At 39.1% G+C, this 17,064-nt stretch overlaps 2 protein-coding genes across 7 annotated transcripts in view; both read left to right on the plus strand.

The window, feature by feature from the left end:
• Nucleotides 1–12,051, plus strand: part of kcnq4 (potassium voltage-gated channel subfamily Q member 4) — a 58,969-nt gene extending 46,918 nt beyond the window's left edge. For 2 of the 4 annotated variants that reach the window (XM_077008863.1, XM_077008864.1), the window contains 3 exons: nt 6,978–7,109; nt 7,230–7,368; nt 8,300–12,051. In XM_077008863.1, the coding sequence (XP_076864978.1) occupies nt 6,978–7,109; nt 7,230–7,368; nt 8,300–8,503 (475 nt within the window). In that variant the 3' untranslated portion in view covers nt 8,504–12,051. Of the gene's footprint in view, nt 1–6,977; nt 7,110–7,229; nt 7,409–8,299 lie in introns of those variants that run through there. The other 2 variants (XR_013131825.1, XM_077008865.1) reach the window with 2 other exon arrangements.
• A 155-nt stretch (nt 12,052–12,206) lies between these two features.
• On the plus strand, nt 12,207–15,443 carry jtb (jumping translocation breakpoint). 3 transcript variants are annotated; one of them, XM_077008868.1, is made up of 6 exons: nt 12,207–12,399; nt 13,055–13,145; nt 13,305–13,345; nt 13,456–13,541; nt 13,678–13,754; nt 13,897–15,443. In XM_077008868.1, exons 2-6 carry the CDS (start codon nt 13,057–13,059, stop codon nt 14,051–14,053), a joined length of 450 nt encoding a protein of 149 aa, XP_076864983.1. In that variant the 5' UTR covers nt 12,207–12,399; nt 13,055–13,056; the 3' UTR covers nt 14,054–15,443. The 3 variants fall into 3 exon arrangements, with proteins under 3 accessions (XP_076864983.1, XP_076864982.1, XP_076864981.1); XM_077008867.1 differs by having other exon boundaries at nt 12,209–12,389; nt 13,675–13,754; XM_077008866.1 differs by having other exon boundaries at nt 12,210–12,399; nt 13,675–13,754.
• The last annotated feature ends 1,621 nt before the right edge of the window (nt 15,444–17,064 follow it).

A 17,064-nucleotide genomic window follows, 5' to 3' on the forward strand; every position in this document is an offset into this window, starting at 1 on the left:
TATGGGAGCCCTCAGCTACGCACCATGAGTTTGGTGATCTAGCAAAATATAACCAAAAAAAAAACTAGCAAAATATAACAAAGGATGTTTTACAAATGCTGACATTCTATAGCTGAGTCCCCACAGCATGTCAGAGTCATCATTCACTTCCTAATCAGTTCATATAACTATAATGTATTGTCCTGTTACAATATATTGGGGCAGGTGTATGTTCATATTTGTAATTAAATAGTTTTATTATAAAAAATATTATATTATATTATATATATATATATATATATATATATATATATATATATATATATATATATATATATATATATATATATATTATTGTAATTATAATATTTTTTATATTTCCAATATGGGTATGCTGGAGTGCCTTTATTTTATTTGATTCTGTTAAGTTTATTTATTTACTTATTTATTGCAAAATTTTTTTACTTGTTCCTAAAGATATATACAACCTCAGTCGGCTTATTTTGGAAAGTGGAAATTGTGGGTCTTTGTCTGGGTGTGTGTGTGTGTGTGTGTGTGTGTGTGTGTGTGTGTGTGTGTGCTTGTGCATGTGTGTGTATGTTTGCCTTTTCAAACACTGTGTATTCATTAAATCCTTAGTCAGGAATTCCTTTCATTTCCTTTTTCCCCCAGTGCTTTTATGTTAGATATTTATTTGTGACAGTACAAGCAAACTAACTATATACAATATTTAGTGTTTATATAAATGAAGGAGCATTGTAGCCAGCTGGAACTTTCTGCAAAGTGCTGGGGTAACTATATACCTGAATTCTCCTATCTGAAAATGTCATTCAGCAATAAAGTTACCTTAAAAGAGCCTTTTGTAATCAGTGAGAAGTTTGGTACAGGGCACTGAACGTCTGCATGGCTTTGTCAGGATTTGCACTGCGCTTCGTGATCAGGCTATGAGACAAAGACGGGCAGTCTAACTACACACACTCTGTTGCACTGATCTCCATAACTGAGCTCAGCGTGTGATGCTTTCTACTGGAGTGCTTTTTCCCACGATGGTGCTTATTATTCTCTGGGGAGTAACAGAACTATGTTTGCTGTAATTAACATTGCATAATGGAAATGCATAATGGAGTCATGTATAGAGGTAATTTCGTTCTGTCCTTAATTTAAGACACAAACATCCAGTCACTGAGTGGAATTATTAAGACTGAGAACTTTGGCCTGCCAGTACAGCAGTTTACCAGTTCAGACTCAGACTCCATGTGCAAAAATACAACTATGGAGCTACCTATGCTACAATCTTTACTTATTTTAATATATTTGAATATATAATTATAATGTAATTTTACCAACCATCAACACATTTTTGTTGCTACAGTTACAGCTTACAACTGCTTGAACATGACATCACAACATGACATCACAAACACAAATCTGCCCACTTTGAGTTTTTCAACACTTCTTGCAATGAATGTGCTGCAAAACTGACTTGTGTGTGTTTAACTGCTTCACTGAAGGATCAGATCTGTGATTGAGCATATTTCGGGAGCATATCAAAGCAATGTTAAAGTGACTGTATTACTTCCATACAAGGACAGGAGGATATTATGAAGAAAGCAAAAGGGACGTTTTAAAGTATTTTTGCAGATTTTCTTGAGACCACGAATAATGAATTTAGTAATCTGTAGAATACTCTATCACTGATAATAAGTTAATGTTTGGAGCCCTAGACCAGTTCAACATTGGTTGGTGGTGGGTTGGGGGGGGGGGGGGGGTGATGGTAGTGTAAGTCAGTCTGTGTAAAACTTTTCTTCTGTGGTTTTCTAGCAAATGGACAGGCTACATTTTACTTTCACTAGGGCAAAATGACAAGCAAAGGAAAACAACAATGCTATAATTTCATGCATGGTTGCCATATGTTCACAGTTTTACGGCTATACCTATCTGTTTATCTGGTTCTCAATTCAAACAAAAATACATTTATACACTAATTGGAATATACCATGCTCATGTTCATTAAGATGTATTAGTTATAATCTTGCAATTCTCAATGGTTCTATATGTAATCTCCACATTGCTTCATGGGATCTTTTCTAATCATTTTTAATCTTCATGGGATCATGCGTTAATGAAACATGCTTGAGACAGGATGACACAGGAGAGGCTCTTGGGGGTTGATCGCTTTCTTTGTTAAAAGATTGGAACAGTTACAACTCTTGGTTGAGATGCGATGAAGAAGAACCAATAACAGAATGAACAGAATGTATGATTTTCTCTTAACGTTTATGTAGCTCTGTATAAGACAGCAGCAGGGATTAAATTCTGTCCCCACCACATGTTTAACATTGCTAACTCTATCCCCACCCCACACATTCCCGACACCTCTAACATCACCTCTAACACCTCTAACTCTACTGGCCTGCTCTACTGTCTACCAGTGCTGTCCAAAATGTCATTTTTCATCATGCTCATCATCAATTTTATTATACTGAGGTAATAAAAATAGTACTAGTTGACACTGTCCCTAACCCTAGTGTAACAAAATCACAAAAATGCTCTTGACCAATGTACCCACGTTAGTATGAACAAGGCCTGTATTTGTGAATGAAAAGAGCAAGAGACTTTTGAGTATTAGCAGATATTTATCCAAATAAATATAATCACATCCAAATTAGCAGTTATTCTTGCACAAATGTTTTGTTGCACACTTAACATGTTCATGTTGCAAATATAGTGTATTAAAATCTAACTCAGTTGTGAAAGTGCATCAGTGACTAAACCTACACTAGTGTCATTATGGGAAATGAGCACTGTGCAACAGAATGAGGTTACTTCAAATTCATTAAAAACATTTTATAAGGTTTTTATTTGCATTAAACATTGCAATGGTGTAACACATGGTTTACCCATAATCTAAATTCTAAGAAGGCATCTAGCATTCAGTGAAAATGAAATGACTGGAATACGTTTTATTCCATGTCTGCATGTTTCACTCTCAGTGAGTATAGTCTCAGTAAAGTGCTCTGTGTAGTCAGCTTTTTGAGGTTTCAGCTCATTTTCAACAGAAGGTGACAGACACTGACTTCTCTAATAGATTCAGCTGAGTGAGTGAGTGATTTAGAGTCAAACGTGTTGGACAAGTGACGGTTCAGCTCATTAAGTAACTGCACAGAGGATATTCTGTCTGCCAGTGGGTCTGACTCAGTACGGTATCATCCATTCTAGCAGGGAGTTTGTTGGTTTTCATTGTGTAAATGAGTTTTCACATTTTATAACTTTTATAACCATGTATGTTCACTTATACAATATACTAGGATACATATCTAATTCACAGTATTTTCTCATACACTCTTGTTTGCATCAATACTAATTTATAGCTGCTCCCCTGCATCAACTAATGGTCAAAATACATTCAACTAATGGAAGAACACAACTGCCACAGATAGCCTATCCTTACATGGCAAACTAAAACATGATGTTCCCTACCAGACAGTATGTTCGTCCACACCGATCAATTCAGAGTTGTCAAGACACTACAGGGAGATGCTACGGGAAGACATTAGCAGCTTCATGTACAGATGGAGATTTGCACGTTACAAAGAGCAAAGAAAAAACAGGCTACACAGAGGGAAAACATAGGCAAATCCAAAATGTATTTACTATTTTATGTTATTTTATATGTTTCAATCAAAACTAATTGTCATGAGTATTATCTGAAATAGCCCAAAACCTAAAAATTGCTAACTAACTTGCTATAGAAAATTTGATTCAGCTGGATTTGTGAATCATTTCGACTTTACTTAACAAAGTCAGTTCCAAAAGTCAATTTGTTCACGAACCAGACATCACTAACATTTAATTCTATAATCGAAATTGTGTAGAAGTTTCTAAAAAAAAAAAAAAAAAGTTGACCTCGACACATTTTTACATTTGAAAAAGAATTTAGGATGAAAAAATCATTAGGGATTGCTATTCTTGAATTTAATTATGTTGCCATGGCAAACATCAGAACTGGTTGCCCAGTCTAGCCCAGTGCTGGTTATTTTCATTGCTGTGTAACTCTGAATATGAATACAATCATTATTGGAGTACAGAAGTTAATGTTACTAAACTTTGTTCACATAAACACACTAAAAATGTAATTTACTTTAGCCAAGAATCTCACTCGGTACCACATAGGCACTCTAACATAACAGGCCAAAGCAACAGCATAAACAAAAATTAAGATATAAATTAATATTATATACAGAAAGACAGTAAACATACCAACAGAGCTCAGCATTCCATATAACTAACATGGAGACATTTTGCTTCAGTTCTTTAACCAACCTGACAGGCTTTCTCTGGCATCCCGTGTTTTACTCACGAAATAAACACAAACGCTTTCTTGATTACATCACAATCTCTATAGCCCCGCCCCCAGTTGTGATGCCTCAGTCAAGCCGTTAAATGTGCCCAAATCAGTTTTGCAGCAAGTTCGGAAGAAGCATCACAAAACCCAATGAAGGCAAGTTTGAAGTTGTGATGTCATGTGTAATGTTGGAAGCTTGAATTTGTGGCTGCAGCACCAAGCATAAATTTATGTGTAAATTAATATATTTATATTTATCTTAACATTAATTCAAACATTAAAGTCTATTTAGATTTGTGTTCTTCAAATGTTCATATTGGAACTACATTTTTGTTTTTTACAATTGCATATGTAAAATGCAAATACAGATTTTATTCTACAAGTTCTCAGATCATATACTACAAGTTTTCAAGTTTTACAACATAATTACCTCCAAAGAACTCAAAAGTCCAGGTGTGCTGTACTCACAGGTGCGTCATTGCTTGTGACACAACACAGCCTCTAAGATTTAGCATTTTACATAAGGCTCCCAGGAGAAGATTGATGTACTTTAGAAACAGGCTAATTTTAGCGTAATACAATGCTGAGGTTTCACTTTAAGAAGAATCTCACTGTTCATTCCTGCAGAAATGTGCGAACTATGCTTAGTGTGATGTTCCTGGGATGCAGGAGAAGGACTTGCACACACCAATGTCCTTGAACTAAACTGCACACTTTTTTGGGGAAGGCCTTGTCTTCTTTCTAATATACAATACATCATATCAGTAAAATACATAATATTATGGCTATAAGCCTTCTACCAAAAGACAGTTTTCAGTAATGTATTGTGTTCAAAACTTGGCATTTAAATTTAGCCTGGTCAGCGCTTCTTGTTGGATATGAGAGTATCTGACCACCAGTGTTTGCTCTAGCAGCTATTATTAGGGGTGGGAGCTAAAAGGTGTCTTGGGGGTGGGGTTGTGTAAAGACTCACAGTATAACAACACTGCCTTACAGTGCATTGACATCCACACAGAGGGAGTCAGCATTTTATGGAAATCCTAGGAGAGTGGAAATAAATGGGATTTCTTTTTACTTTTCCCTCTCTCCATCTTTTTCCTTACCCCCCTCTTCTATCCATACCTGAAACCCACACTGGTGAAATGTGCACCTATGTGCAAAATTAAAAAGAGGGGGGAAAAATGTAGTCTGCAAAATAAAAAATAAAAAAACGGAACTCGAGAGTCATCAAGAAACTTGGGTTGTAGGGGGCTGGAGGCCCACTGCGGCGCAGCTGTGGCGCTTCTCCTGCACTACACCCGCTGCCAGCCCAAACGACGCCATCACCCGGGTGGAGCCGCACGCCTCGCACACGCAAGCTGTTCCTGCAAACAATGGTGCTTTTTTTAAACTCACCTCAGCGGTTTAGATTTATTTCACTTGCGTTAGTCAGCACGAGTTTCCTATCCAGGTACGGTGGCTCCCCCTGCTGGCTGTGATGCACTTTGTGGCACAGCTGGGAGGAAAGCCGGTCTCCCCTCTGCTGTGGGAAAGGATATTGTATTTAATGGAGTACAGTAAAATGCGTGCTGATAGGAGTGAGCAAATCCTCTCCCACTCTCTGTCCTCACTATTCGTGGCATATTTTATCGTAGAACAGGATAGCCACCTGAGTGCACCTGTTTGCGGGCGCTAACATTTGTAGTGTTGCATTTGTTGAGCAAGTTTCATGGAGCATTATGAGAGAAATGTGGAGAATGAGATCTGGGACTCTTGTGAAAGGCTTTGTGTTGTAACTTGGGCAGCAGACATCTGGCAAATGCAATTTGCATTATAATCAGTAGGACGGAGCCCTGTGTCCTGTATTACTATGGAGCCCTGTGTCCTGTATTATTACGGAGCCCTGTGTCCTGTATTACTATGGAGCCATGTGTCCTGTATTATTACGGAGCCCTGTGTCCTGTATTATTACAGAGCCCTGTGTCCTGTATTACTATGGAGCCCTGTGTCCTGTATTATTACGGAGCCCTGTGTCCTGTATTACTATGGAGCCCTGTGTCCTGTATTATTACGGAGCCCTGTGTCCTGTATTACTATGGAGCCCTGTGTCCTGTATTACTATGGAGCCCTGTGTCCTGTATTATTACGGAGCCCTGTGTCCTGTATTATTACGGAGCCCTGTGTCCTGTATTACTATGGAGCCCTGTGTCCTGTATTACTATGGAGCCCTGTGTCCTGTATTACTATGGAGCCCTGTGTCCTGTATTACTATGGAGCCCTGTGTCCTGGTGAACTCCCCCTTCAGTACTTCAGTACTTCAGTACTTCTTTTCATGTACTGAACTTTTTTTTTGAAAACTACTGGGAACAAGAATGCAGACCAAGTTTTGCATTAATTTCAATTGTATAATAAATAATACAGTCTTAATCATGTGTAAGACATGCTTTGTGTGTGTGTGTGTGTGTGTGTGTGCGTGTGTGTGCGTGTGCGTGTGTGTGCGTGCTCGTGTGTGTGTGCGTGCATGGGTGCGTGTGTGTGTGTGTGCGTGCCTGTGTGTGTGTTTGTGTGTGTGTGTGTGCGTGCGCGTGTGTGTGCCTTTGTGTGTGTGTGTGTGTGTGTGTGTGTGTGTGTGTGTGTGTGTGTGTGTACGTGTCCGTCCAATTTCTGACTGTAGGACCCTAAAATTTCTGGTAGCCAAACGTAAGTTCAAAGAAACGCTGCGTCCGTATGATGTAAAGGACGTGATTGAGCAGTACTCAGCTGGACACTTAGACATGCTGGGAAGAATCAAGAGCCTGCAGACAAGGTTTGATTTAATAGGACATTTGATTTAATTGCAATTAATTGCAACTTTATGAATCTAAAACAGTAGTAGAATTGAATGCAAACCTTCAGACTACACTGACTCACTTTTCTGTCTAAAAAGGGTAGATCAGATTGTTGGCCGTGCAGCTGTTCAATCTGATAGAAAGATGAGGACAGATAAAGGTGAAAAAACTCCTCCAGAACTGGATCCAATGGATGAGCTAAGCATGATGGGACGTGTAGTTAAGGTGGAGAAACAGGTAAGACATGGCTGGTGCAGTCTGGGTGTTAAAGTGTTCAAATTAAAGAAGTAGGCAGTAAGTAATTTTATAACTCTGGAGAAAGGAGTGTATTTCTTAAAAGATATAAAAGCCTCTCAAAAGCATCAGTGCTGAAATAATTTGAAATAATTGTTAACTTATTTGGTCATTTTTGCAGTAATGTCTTTATCATCTGATTACTGCAATGGAATATTCACACTAATTTTACAGTTTCTTAGTTATCAATTATATGAAAATATGAATAAATAATATGAAAAAAGAAACCATGAAATTTTATTTATATTCTGCAAAAGCAAACTGACCAAAGATTTCATATTTCATGTCTGATGTTTTCTCATGTGCCAGAGAACTCGGAGCGGATGTTTTCTGCATAGTCCTAGCGCTTCATTCGTCGCTATTTATATATTTGTTTTTTTTTTACCGTAAAAACTGCAGGGGATCAATACCGGCTTTTGAAAAAGTGGGGGGACATGGATTCGTTGCTATTTAAATATTTGGTTTTAACCGTAAAAACTGGGGGGGACCAAAACTGGCTTTTGAAAACCCCCCCCCCTTTTTGAAAACCCCCCCCCCCCCCCCCCCCCCCAAAAAAAATTACGTCTGTGATCATCACCACATCACCACACATTGGTGATAGAATTAGAATGTACAGTTAGTGTGAATTCTGCTTAACCCGCCCTTTGGATTAGGATGTTGATGTTCAGAGACATTCTTTGGCTTTGTAATTAATACATAATTCTCTGTGCATAGTGTTACAGATTCAATTTTACTTTCTTTATTACTCTTTATTGTTACAACATATTTTTCATATTGCTGGCAACCCGTTAGATGTAAGAGGGTCTAACTCAAGGTCTCTGTAAGCAGCCCCCCCCCCCCCCCCCCCTGATACTGCCTTCCTCTGATCTCCCAGGTCCAGTCCATTGAGAACAAACTGGACATGCTCTTGAACTTCTACTCTCAGTGCCTAAAAAAGGGCTCGTCCAACTTCACCATGTCCTCCTTGCTGGAGGCCGACCTCACGTCTGACTACCACAGCCCTGTAGACCAACACGAGCTCTTCCCCTCGGCCAATATGATCAACATCTCCAACTCGGACAGTGGCAACATGGACTGAGCCCTGACACAGCAAGCAGTAGGACCATCAACATCCAAGCAGAACCCACAGTGATCGCAGCCATAGTACCCACAATGCACCACGTGACAGACCTTGGAAAAAAAAACAGCCTCCTTTTATAGCTTCAGCCATCATTACATTGTGACGTTTGCCTACCTCTACTACACTGTTGGATGACCCGTGTTTCATATGTTTCATGACTTCGCCTTTTGTTTCTGCTCTGTATAAATAGATGCATGTTCAGAATTGTAGTGAAGTACAAAAGGTTTCCACAGAAACAGGACGTCCTTCATCGTCTGTTAAAGCAAAGTGCTTCTGGAAACACTCGGCCTGCACAGCTGATGAAGGACCTCCATACGACACGTCCTGCTTCTCTGGAAACCTTTTCTACTCCACAACAATTTTGAATATCTGTACATCTCCTGCTGCAACAGTACACTACAGTTACTCACCTAGAATGTTCTTCATGTATGTGTGTGTATGTGTGTATGTGTGTGTGTGTGTGTGTGTGTGTGTGTGTGTGTGTGTGTGTGTGTGTGTGTGTGTGTGTGTGTGTGTGTGTGTGTGTGAAGTGAAGAAGCTTTCAGACAAATAACAGCAGTCTACTTGGGTGTGTACGTGTGTATATGTATGTATGTATGTATATATATATATATATATATATATATATATATATATATATATATATATATATATATATACACATATATACTTATAGTTACATATAAGTTGATGTGCTCTTTTTCCTATTATTTGCACTACATTACATATCTGTCCCTTGAACCAAATTTATCATGTCAGACATATTTGATATTCGTGTCCTTTAAAATGTTAAAATGTCCCTTTTGTTGCATCCGTTCTCCAAATCCCTCTGCCTCATTATCATTGTAAGAGGTGTTACAAAAAAGTGACACCCCATTCTTGAGTAAACTTTGCCAATTCATATTGTCAAATAATAGTAAATCACTGCAACTACTTTTGTGGTTTAATGGACAAGATTAGACCACAAAAGGTCTAGATACACTGACTTACAGTTTTGAAGACCCAGTGTCCTCAAAGATGTAAATGTTTATATAATCTGGTAGAAACTTGAACTGATTGAGACCCTTGAAACATCTTCAAGACTCTATAGCACATGTTCAGTTATCTTGACTTACTATGTCTAGACAATTCAATTAAACGTGAATTACTGAACTTTTTCGTAGATATATTTACAAGTGTTGGGGTAGAATGAAAGCATGTCGGGACATCCAGAAAGCTGACCCTTGTTCTGAAGGTGGGCTCACTTACAAAGCAACCGTCCTAGAAACCTGAGCTTCTCACTGAGGTCAAAACCTGATAATTTTGCTTTTCTGTCTTCCAAAAGAGAAGAGATTGAGAATTGTTGTTTGACCACTAAAACTCTCTTTTTTACTTTCACCTCACCAGTTCTCACCAGCCAAGGAGTTACAGATTTCTAATTTCATGCATATTTTACCTCTTACTTCTTGATGATGTAATACCAGTAAGATTTTTAGTTTTTTAAATGTTGTTTTAATCAAATGACTTCCAGAGGGATTCTGTTTTTTTTTCTTCGCATCAGGACTTTAGATTCCAAATGAATCTGATCCAAGCTTGGATTTTAGATTTTTTTTTCTGTCTTATTATAACGTTGGGCTGATGCAGCATCTTTTGTGCCACAAGGTGTCACTGAATAGTCAAAGTGCTGCAGATCCTAAAATAAGTCAATCTGCAGGGTATAAGGACAGCTCTACATGATTGACCCCTGCTACATAGCTAAACAGCATGGGGACCAGAGCTGACTCAGGTTGCGAAGAAAATTCCGAAACCAGGTCTCGTGTGATGGTTTGACTTCAGTCACACACTGCGCTAACTTCACGCCTCACTATGATGCTTATTGCACAGGTTTGGGTACAGTTTCCTGTCTTTCCGTTGTCTCACATGAGCCCACTGTGCAAAAATAACGAAAGAAAATTTAAATTAAATGAATATTCCTTTGAAAAAATAATGGCATTAAAGTGCATGTTAGTTGAAAGCCTTGAGGCTTTTAGAAGGAGAAATAGCATACTAGCAGAAGGCAGTATCCTACCTTTCTGTTTGAGTGGATGTAGTGGTAGGGGCTGTGTAGACTCCCTATTCTCTCTTACAGCCTCGTCCCCTTCTGCCTTGCTGCCCATGTTTTCACTCTGCATGTACTTACACATGCTTCTTTTCTCCCCTTGGCTAAGCTCTAATTACCCTGATTCAAAAGGCATGTGATGGAATGAGCCATTAGTGGATCCAAAATGTCACATATTATATTTCCCTGTGAAGTACCTACTGGAAATGGTCATATTTGCCTTGCCCCATAGAGATTTAAAAGCAGTTGTGCTGTCCTGCACAGAAGTGGTCGGCATAAAACGACAGATAGAAGACTTTTAGTCTTTGTGCATGACCGCCTATCAGTATCTATGCATGTAACTTTGGGAGGGGGGAGTCCAGCTTTATAAGAAATGCTGCAGCCAATTTGGGTAACAAGAGCATGGCAGAAGAAGTAGTGGAAACAGCACTCTTCTGCTTCTAGAGCACACTGGGGGTGTTTACTATACAAAGGTAGACCTAAACAACGGGCTACTTAACATGGCATTATAAAAGTAATTCTAAATGGACCGAACTGGAGTACATAGAATTCAAATGGAGTTTTCTACTTAATCACATTTGCACCTGCACAGGTTCATGTATGGACAATATGTCCTCTCACAGTGTACATTTCACTCTGCCTTATTGTTCTGTACTTTTTATTTTACTTTTATTTTTTATTTAGATTTTGTGTGTGTGTGTGTGTGTGTGTGTGTGTGTGTGTGTGTGTGTGTGTGTGTGTGTGTGTGTGTGTTTGTTTTCTGTATGTTTCTCTCTCTCTCGTTCAGTTTTATTTTCTCTCTCTGTCCCATTCAACTCTTTACCTGTCATTTTTTGTCTTTTTAAACATAGAATATCACACCAAGATTTCAAATATTTGTTATATTTCAGTTATTGCTGTCCATTGACATGGTTGTTAATTGTTAACGTGAGAGATAATTTGCTCTGTGACATGTATGTTTAATCTGATATGATTGTACCAAAATGAAATAAATACAGATTTTGTTTAAGAAAATTTTAAGAAATTTGCAGATGTTGCAGATGAGTAATAGCTTCCAACATGCTGTGATCTCATTTATCACATGATTAGAATTATTTCCGATATCAGGACTTGTTTTGTTATTGACTTGGTTTCATATTGATTTAAATGCCTCAGTGCCTCAGTATCCATAACTTAGTATCGAGATACTAAATGTTGATGCTGTTAAATCATATGTAGTGCGAAAGAATATAATCTCAGCCTGCAGTTAAGACTGCATGTTGCTTCTTGCATGTTTACCATTCTAGTCTAACCTGAAACATTACTAAACAAATAGCTCCTCATGCTCAATAATTACGCACTGAGTATGCTTGAAAGATATCTCATGAAGTTTTCACCTGCTCCGTTACATGCAGGGAACACCGCTCCTCTGCATCTGGGATAACGCTTCCATGAAATTTGTATAAATGATGCAAACATACTGTAACCACTTTTTTTTCGCATTTTAACCCCAATACATGTAGGCCAGAAGTCCAGCCACTAGGGGGCACTGTAATATTTATTTTCTGGAAGAACGCCACCTTTCAGTTAGTATGACGTCAACGTTGAGGTTCAAGATGGCGGATAGTCACGTCTTCACTTTGTGTAAATAAAGTAATTAGCTAGCTAACTATTAGCTTAAACATCTAAACTATGAACTGTCACGCGAACTAACGTAACTGTTTTTAAAACCATCGAAGCCGCTGATATCGCGACGTATCAAGAAAAAAGAAGCATCAACTGCCAATGGTAATATAAGGTAAGGACTAAAGTAACTAGTTAGGTTAGCAACATGCTAGCTAGCTCGGTAGTTCAGCTATGGAGCCGATGTGTTTTAGGAGCTTCTTCACCTCCAACGTTGTGTTGGTACTGGGTAGATTTTTGTAGCTAGATAATTACATGGTTGTAACGGTCTAGCCTGGCGCAGTCCGTAGTTCAGTCTTAAAAAGGTTTTTGCCATTTATGACCAACAGTGAGCCACCTGTCTTAGATGACCTAGATTTTTAGCTAGCTTTAGCAGTGTAGTGCTAGCTGACTATGGGTTTAGCAGTCTGAAATGTTTACTAAAAGCGGGTTGTTGTTGTATCTCGTGATAATTTGAAGCTTTATAGCCATCCGGTCAGATAAAAATGAAAAGTCTCACCCGAATGACCATAGCTAGGTGAGGTAGGATAACTAGTTAACCTAATTATGACTCATTTCTAAGCTATACTTCCTTTTCGACCATTTCCTCATTTATTCATTTGTTGTGTGTATCAAGGTTCGACATTAATCACCTCCATTAAACCTCGTGTGTTCACCACGTTCAGGAAAGGCTCCTATGAGGCGCTGAAACATTTCTTAAGTTTCCTTGGTGTGTGTGTGTGTGTGTGTGTGTGTGTGTGTGTGTGTGTGTGTGTGTGTGTGTGTCGGAGGGATGGAGAGTGACTGTAGGATCCCGGTGTCGTGTTTGAGACCCAGAGTCCTCGCACTCCACGCACTCTTCTGGGGCTTGGTGTCACTCAGGTTAGTGCATCACATCACACAATCTTACAATATAGTCTGATGAGTGACTCGTTTCTGATACACCGGCGTGTAACATGGAGATGTGGTACTACAGGAGCTCATGGGCTGCAATATTTCCACCTTTCTTTTGTCTTCTTCACCTCTGTTATGTATTTTCAGAGTGTTTGGGGCAGCTCTTCTCAGTGAGGAGAAAACTACAGGTACATGAGCCTATATAAAACTCTTAAATGAATGTAATATAGAATTTAATATGGATTTTTATAATAAGATTTACGTGATTCTAATGCTGATATTTCTGTCTGAATTACAGTAACAAAGGCGGTGACCATGCCATGTTGGCAAATGGAAGAGTTTGTAGTTGCTATAGAATGCACCGTGTGCAATGGTTTTCAAGCGGTGAGAATCGTCTTATTAATTGTATACATTTTCTCAAAGGGATCACTCCACATTTTTGCTTTAATAATTCTACCCAAAACATAAGAGTTCCTTTGTCTCACATGACACTCCCGGCCCCTCATTATCGCTCCAGAAGAGGCTAGATGCATGCAGACAGACAGGATATGTGGAAAAGATTAACTGTACCAAGTCCAACAAAGAAGAGTACAAAAGGTGACTTCCCCTTTCAGTCTCGCTTTTTAATTGTTTATGTTTAGTACTAAAAGTGAGCTGCTGTGGTGTCCTTAAAAATTGCATTACAGTTACAGAATGTTGTCGTCATTCACTCTGTCATTCTCTTTCTGCTTCATGGTAGCTGCCGCTCTGCAAGGTTGGAAGAGCACCTCTTCTGGAAATTTGAGGGTGTGATGTTGGGGCTCACTGTAGTCTTCGCACTGCTAGTGGTCTTCCGACAACGGTCCTTAGACCGCCAAGCCTCAGAAAAGGTTCGGCGGCAGATAGAATCTATTTAGTCCTAAGGAACGGTATTAAAGACTGCTACACGGATATGGCCAAGAGGTCAAGTGCTCCAGCGTTTTCTGCAAAGGGCCAGTGTTTGAGCACAGCTGTAGTGACTAGTCCACCTCCCAGCATACTGTGGTCTCTCACTGGTTGTGGACATTGGACAGTCATGCACAAAGCATATTTGGCTGAGAGGGCAAAATGTTCCTTTACATTCTGACATTAAATGTGGGTGACGGTTTGCTGCTTCTTGTGAAATTGACCTTTTCCCAAGACTTCATGCTATTCTACAGTGATCCTGTTTTAACTGAACCTCAATCATTTGAATAGGGGGATTTAACATTCATATCAACCCGACATTGAATAATAATTGACAGTTTGCTTAAACTTCAGGTTCTTCTCTACAAAGCTTCTCCTGCTTAGCAGGGAGCAGCACACTGTTAAAGATACGGCATCAGTACCACTGTGCTTGTCCTGTGTAAGAGGAAAGTGTGTACATTTGTCATTTTTAAACTACCATAAACTTTTTAGGAGTACCTAGTCTATGCCTTTGATTCTGCAAAATATGATTTGCCCTGGAAATGTCCAACATAATCACACCTAAAATGGTACCTAATCATAACTTGCCTGCCTTTACTGTGTGTGTGGGTGTGGGTGTGGGTGTGTGTGTGAGAGAGAGAGAGACAGACAGGCAGAATATAACCAGGGAGGTTAACTAGTTGATTGTAATACCTAATCTAACATTAAACATGAGAGAATTTTAATTTTCCCCTTTATCTCTCCTTTTACATTCTCATATGTTGTCTGCACTTTGAGATGTTCTCAACATCCTTTTCCAAAGGGTATCTGTACTTTGTTTAAAGACTACAGCTTTTCCTTGTCATTCTTGTATCTGGCATGAGCGCATGTGTGCCATTTGATGTTTTCCTTATCCAGTATCCAGGCAGGTGACACTACACTGACACTGCTAACCATGCTTCTACAAATCTGCCCTCTTCTTAGTCTACATGTAAAACAATAATGATGCAGTATATTGAATGTTTCATTTTTAAAAATCAGTTGTTAATGGAGAGAATTATAGTAAGTACCATTTTCAGACTTTGTTTAACAGTATACCTGGATTCATTCATTTTGTTTTGACACCATGCCCATCTGGTTTCGCATGTGCTAGCAATGTAAGACAAACTTACAGTTAAGTCCTGTTTTGTATTTTTTGTTGCTGCACAAGACAACTAAAGAAAATGACTGCATGCTCTTGGCTAAGGTTTTCTTTCTTGGCCAGTTTAGTGCCCCCCCCCCACCACCACCACCACCAAATTGTCAATAATGTATTTTTATGAAAGATGTGAGATTTCTTTTTATTTAAAATAACAACCGAGAAATAAAGCAAATATAGGCTTATGTTCTGTGTATTTAAAATTTTTTTGACATACCCTATGTTCAGTGCAAAACATTTATCACTTGTGATAAGTGTCACGCATTTTCCACCTGTAGCAAAGATTAAAAACTCTTGAGGAAAAAGTGAGTGCACCTCGATCCTTTAGGGCACGAGCAGATGTGTCCGTGCTGAGAGCTTCTTAGTACGGAACAGTAACTTCCAACGTTACACTGTGGACAGGAAGAGATACCATGAACAGATGATGAATACTTGAATTACAGTGCCACGTGCGTCATCTACACTAACACCAAAACCAAAAATACCAACTGGGAACGTCACATTTACATTAAATTTTAATCTTGCTGAAGCGTAGTGAAGATGTTATGCACACTGGGAATCCCACTGGGGTTAAGGACATGCAGGAGTTACAATTATATAGCAGCAGCGACTTTTAGGATATAGAAATACCAGAATTGTTTTTCTCCTTCTTTTTAAACGTCTGCATACTCCTGGAAGACGACCGAATTTCTTTCGTAATAAAGTCACGTCTGTCTCGAGGTTTTCAATGTTGGATTTCATCTATTAAGAAACAATAGTTTAGTTAGAGATCATTTTACCGGACGTCTGCCTTATTATGTTATTATCCTTAGCAAAAATGAGTTCAGTAGAGCTATCGCTACCCGTCCCATAGTGAATTAGGCTACCGATTGCTGTGTGAACTTTTGCTCTTCGCTTGAGTCAATACGTTTGACTTACCAGTTCTGTTCTGGTGCTGGTAGCATCGATCGGTCTCACTTGTTGGTTCTCTTGTGGTCTGGCATTCACACTGGTAAGGCATACAGCTATATAAACTACTAGGAACAGCAAAGTGAAATGTGACATAATGTAAATAACGCCTGTAGTGCTAACGTATCCCTATAGCACGTTTATGAAGATGAGCTCTCGGTAACTACAGCAGGGCTAGTGGGATCTCTCCGAGGTGCTGAGCTGCTCCACGTCATTCGAAGGCGAACATCTGTGGATAATGGGACATTTCCATCCCCGATGCACGTGCACATGTATGCTGTGGACACAGATAGATAGCCTACTTGATTGCTGAATAATCTAACTTGCATTTGCACTTGCATTTGTTCTATAGATAGTATAAAACTTGAACAGAGTAGTACACTGTCCCCTGTAATATATATTATAGGGCATATCCCCTGGCATATACGTGGTCAACAAGTCTAGTCTACGATAATCCTACAGGCTACTTCAAAGCGGATTTGCTGACTGTCTGGGTCTTTTGTAGACTCCTCTACTGAGTACACAGTGTTTTCTCCACTGTGCAGTCTATCCACAAATATCGGTAGACTGTTGTTGATCCGTTTAGCCTCCACCTAAAAGTCGGCTTCGTGCTGTAGCCAAACTATACACTGCCAACACAAGATTGCGGTCATGTAGGCTGTTAATTTTATTCTAATGCGGTAAGATATTTTGATGTTTCATTGAAATAAATGTCAAAGCATATCTGACCCGGAGAAAATTACAGAAGCACATGGTGTATTATGCTATCTTGTGATGTTGGGGAAAGGTCAAATTCAAAATCAGAGTGGAGTTTTCTCTGGAATAGAAAAGGCCACCGCTTCATTATCCTCGGTACGC

Source organism: Brachyhypopomus gauderio, chromosome 6, assembly GCF_052324685.1.
Source record: "Brachyhypopomus gauderio isolate BG-103 chromosome 6, BGAUD_0.2, whole genome shotgun sequence".
Taxonomy (NCBI): domain Eukaryota; kingdom Metazoa; phylum Chordata; class Actinopteri; order Gymnotiformes; family Hypopomidae; genus Brachyhypopomus; species Brachyhypopomus gauderio.

Excerpts from the sequence above, each read along its gene's own strand:
- jtb (XM_077008867.1), top strand. The coding sequence starts at position 13,057 with ATGGAGAGTGACTGTAGGATCCCGGTGTCGTGTTTGAGACCCAGAGTC. Across the intron at positions 13,346-13,455 it reads CAGTGAGGAGAAAACTACAG|TAACAAAGGCGGTGACCATG; the intron begins GTACATGAGCCT and ends TCTGAATTACAG. Across the intron at positions 13,755-13,896 it reads AACAAAGAAGAGTACAAAAG|CTGCCGCTCTGCAAGGTTGG; the intron begins GTGACTTCCCCT and ends GCTTCATGGTAG.